A 3577-nucleotide genomic window follows, 5' to 3' on the forward strand; every position below is an offset into this window, starting at 1 on the left:
CAAAGACACCTAAGGAAAAGGAAAGGTTACACCAAAAACTGCTCGCAACAAACTTAGAAATAACCACCATTAAGCCTGGATAGGTCCACCTCTCCAGACCAGAATAGACAAACTATAGCTGGCATTACCTGAATAGTCAAGCCAGCATTTATAGGAGGAGAGAAGATATGACTGGTTCTCCCACAGCATTTGACTAAAGGAAATTTAACAACCTAGCCAAGCAGAGATTTAACTCTTGCTAACCTGACTAGGAGCTACAAGTCTTTGAATTGACGCCCGAGTCTCCCTGCACTGATCATAGTCACCAATGAAGTTAAAAGGAAGAGTGCACGAATCTGTGGATTCCACAGACCCTACCGCCGCCATGACAGTTGGTGATGCTTGCAAAACCCTCCATGTGACAGTAGAATACTCAGCTTTGATGGACTGTGAACGCATGTAGGAAAGTAACAAGTACCATAGACGAGCAGGCTACCAGAGCTGCACTTTTGCAGAAGGCTTTTATTATTGAATACAATAAATCTTACCAGTAGCCATGTCCCTAAACTGCTCAAAGAAATGTTTAAAAAGGAGGAAATATCTGAAAAATGGGCTTGTGGAACACAAGTAACTAACTTGTATAATGGAGTAATTTCCCCAGAAGTAAAAAAAAATGTATTTAAATGCTCTGCCCAAAGAATCTCCTGCTGTTATATGATTTATCATGATATTCTTACATCAGGGTTGTTACGTGATTGCTGGACGCTTCCTTGTACCAGAACAATGGAGAAAACTTATTCAATGGGCATAAAGAGGTTCCCTACTAGAAAATGACTTGTCAGGAAGGATTCTTGGAGTAGTGCCTAGGGAGGCCAAAAGTAATGGAGTTTGGAGTGATGGAAATGGAGCAATGTAATTAATGGGGCGGGGGTGGGGGGTTAAAAGGAGGTTATGAGTAGGTTGGGATAGGGAGTTGGCAGGAATGGGATTCTTAAGTTGTCAAGTTGGGAAAGAATCAACTTCCTTTCGTGGTGTTTGATACCTTAATACCTTTGGCAGGAGTTTGTTGTAATGGCTTAGCGTAGTGAGAATATGGAGACTCACAAGTTCATGTACTAGTGATTTACACCACTCCACCTGACGACTGACATTGTGCTTAGTGATGTAAGGCTTCATGCAGCTGCCAAGCCATGATCCTCACAATGCAGAGTCATTTTGCCGATGTTAATGCCAGTGGAGGTTTGGACTCTGCAGTTATGGATTCAGCAGAGCGTTGGCGACTTTTACGCACTATACTCCACTGGTGGACACAGACAGAAGAGGCTCTTGTGCAAAAGCAATATATGGGTCCTTTGTAGTCCAATAGCTCATCATAATGCAAAATTCAACCTACTTTGGAGACAGAAGTGGCCCCCTGACTTCTCTGGCCCTTGTGCGGCCGCACAGGTTGCACCAATGATATGTTCGCCCCTGCTATGCTCCTTAGCATTTGGCGACCCCACTCTGTAACCTCATATTTGCACTAGCCCGACATGTAAAAATTAATAGACTGTGGTCCCGTCTGCGCCCACATCTCCTTTCTCATGATTGTGGCTGATCCAGCGGTCAGAGTCACACGGATTATACAGCTATCACCCATCCTGTGAGTGGATGATACATAGTATTGGTTAGATAACCAATAAAAATAATGCTCACTATTGGGTGAATTTGCCTTTAAAGGGAATGTTTTATTAGAAAATGACTTATTGTTTAAATCAAGTTTTTGTGTTAAATGTATTTTTAAAAGTAGTTTGGGCAATTTTTTTTGTACATATCACAATTTATATTAGAAATAAAAAAAAATAGTATCATTTTTACAATGGAAACTGGGGCATTTTTATACTCATATAATTCCTTTTGTTTCAGGAAACAACACATGTACTTTAGCCACAATGAGCAGAGTCTGGCCCTATATTTTGTATTAAAGAGTCTAATGAGTGTGCGCAAAAATCATGGTGAAGGGAGGGGGCAGCAGGGTCAGCTGTGACATTGCCTCTTGTGATTGGTGGATTCTGTGTGATCAGCTGTGTATAGAGGTGCTACCTGTCATTGTAATCCTGCCTCTGATGATAATGAGACTGCTGTAAACTCTTCCTGAAAGAACGGGAAATAAGAGTCTACAAAAAGCCCTAGCGGCCAGTTTGGAAATTGCAGGATTACTAATCTCGTACTATGAAAAAAATAATATAAAAAATATAAGATCGTAATATGAAAAACAAACAAAACACTGATAAAAAAAATCATGTAACAGAAAAATCTTTTTTAAACAACAGGTCATTTTCTGACGATACACTTCCTTTAAGTTTACTTTAAGAAATCTACACATCAACTGTGTTTCAAGCAAAAGCAATTAAAAAGTTTTTTAAAAGATTTTTTTATTTCTTGATTTCTTAAGCCATATATGACAGGGTTAGCTAAAGGTATAAAAACAGCCAAGGTGAGAGTAACAGCCCGGTTGTAGTCTGGAGAATAGGACTTGGCGGTGCGTATATACATAAAACCAATGCTGCCAAAAAATAACACCACGACAATAAGGTGGGTCCCACAGGTAGAGAAGGCTTTTTGACGTCCAACTTCAGACTTAATCTTCATAATATCAACTAAAATCTTCATGTAAGAAAGAAGAACACACAAAAAATTCAACATGATCATCGAGCTGAGGACAGACTCCGCCATCCTAAGGTATCTGGTGTCTGAACATGATAAATCAATGAGAGGAGGAAAATCACAGAAAATGTTCTCTATCAAATTTGGACCACAGAAAGGAAGATGAGAAATTAAAATGGTCTCCACAGCTGGAGGATACAATGACCACAGAATACACATAAAGACTAATTTCATAAACAACCTAGTAGTCATAATGGTGAAGTATCGTAATGGTTTGCAGATGGCCAGATACCGGTCAAAGGCCATTAATGTGAGCATGGAACATTCGGCAACACCCAGTACATGTAGGAAGTAAGCTTGTAGAAGACAACCACCAAAAGAGATCTTCTTCTCCTGAGCCAATAGATCCATCAGCATTTTAGGGATAGTAACGGCTGTATAACAGATTTCTATACAGGATAAAGCCCCAATGAAGAAGTACATAGGTAAGCGGAGACTGGGTTCGGTCAAGATCAAGAATACTAACAACCCATTGCCAAAAACGATAAATAAGTAGATAAAAAGGAATATTGTGAAGAATAAGCCTTGGAAATCTTGTAGGTCCGAAAATCCAAATAAAATAATGTAATGGATTTCGCTGCCATTGATGTACATACTTTGCATATTTCCTGTAAAAAATACATTTTAGAAGAGATACCATGAAATGACAGTAATCTGATGGTCAGGCTGTGTGCCCAAGATGCGTTTTTTTTTTAAGCATTTCCGCAGCGGCAAAAACGCTGCAGAAATGCTTAAAAAACGCATGGTAGAAGGCCAGCCATGTTCCCCAATGATAATCCGCATGTGCTGTGCACATGCTGCGGAAATTTCTGCTGCGGGTTATCATTGCGGAAAAAAACACCACACTACCAATTATTTTGCGGAAGCGCTGCGTTTTCGCCGCCATTGACTT

General features: G+C 40.0%; 1 protein-coding gene across 1 annotated transcript; it reads right to left on the reverse strand.

Annotated features, from left to right (window-relative positions):
- Positions 1 to 2343: 2343 nt before the first annotated feature.
- Positions 2344 to 3288, reverse strand: LOC141171561 (olfactory receptor 6N1-like). Its single transcript, XM_073655242.1, has one exon. It carries the CDS (start codon positions 3286 to 3288, stop codon positions 2344 to 2346), a length of 945 nt encoding a protein of 314 aa, XP_073511343.1.
- Positions 3289 to 3577: the final 289 nt, after the last annotated feature.

The sequence above is a fragment of the Phyllobates terribilis genome, unplaced genomic scaffold, assembly GCF_046119375.1.
Source record: "Phyllobates terribilis strain yellow unplaced genomic scaffold, ASM4611937v1 Scaffold_12__6_contigs__length_324123572, whole genome shotgun sequence".
In the NCBI taxonomy this organism is placed as follows: domain Eukaryota; kingdom Metazoa; phylum Chordata; class Amphibia; order Anura; family Dendrobatidae; genus Phyllobates; species Phyllobates terribilis.

Excerpts from the sequence above, each read along its gene's own strand:
- LOC141171561 (XM_073655242.1), bottom strand. The coding sequence starts at position 3,288 with ATGCAAAGTATGTACATCAATGGCAGCGAAATCCATTACATTATTTTA.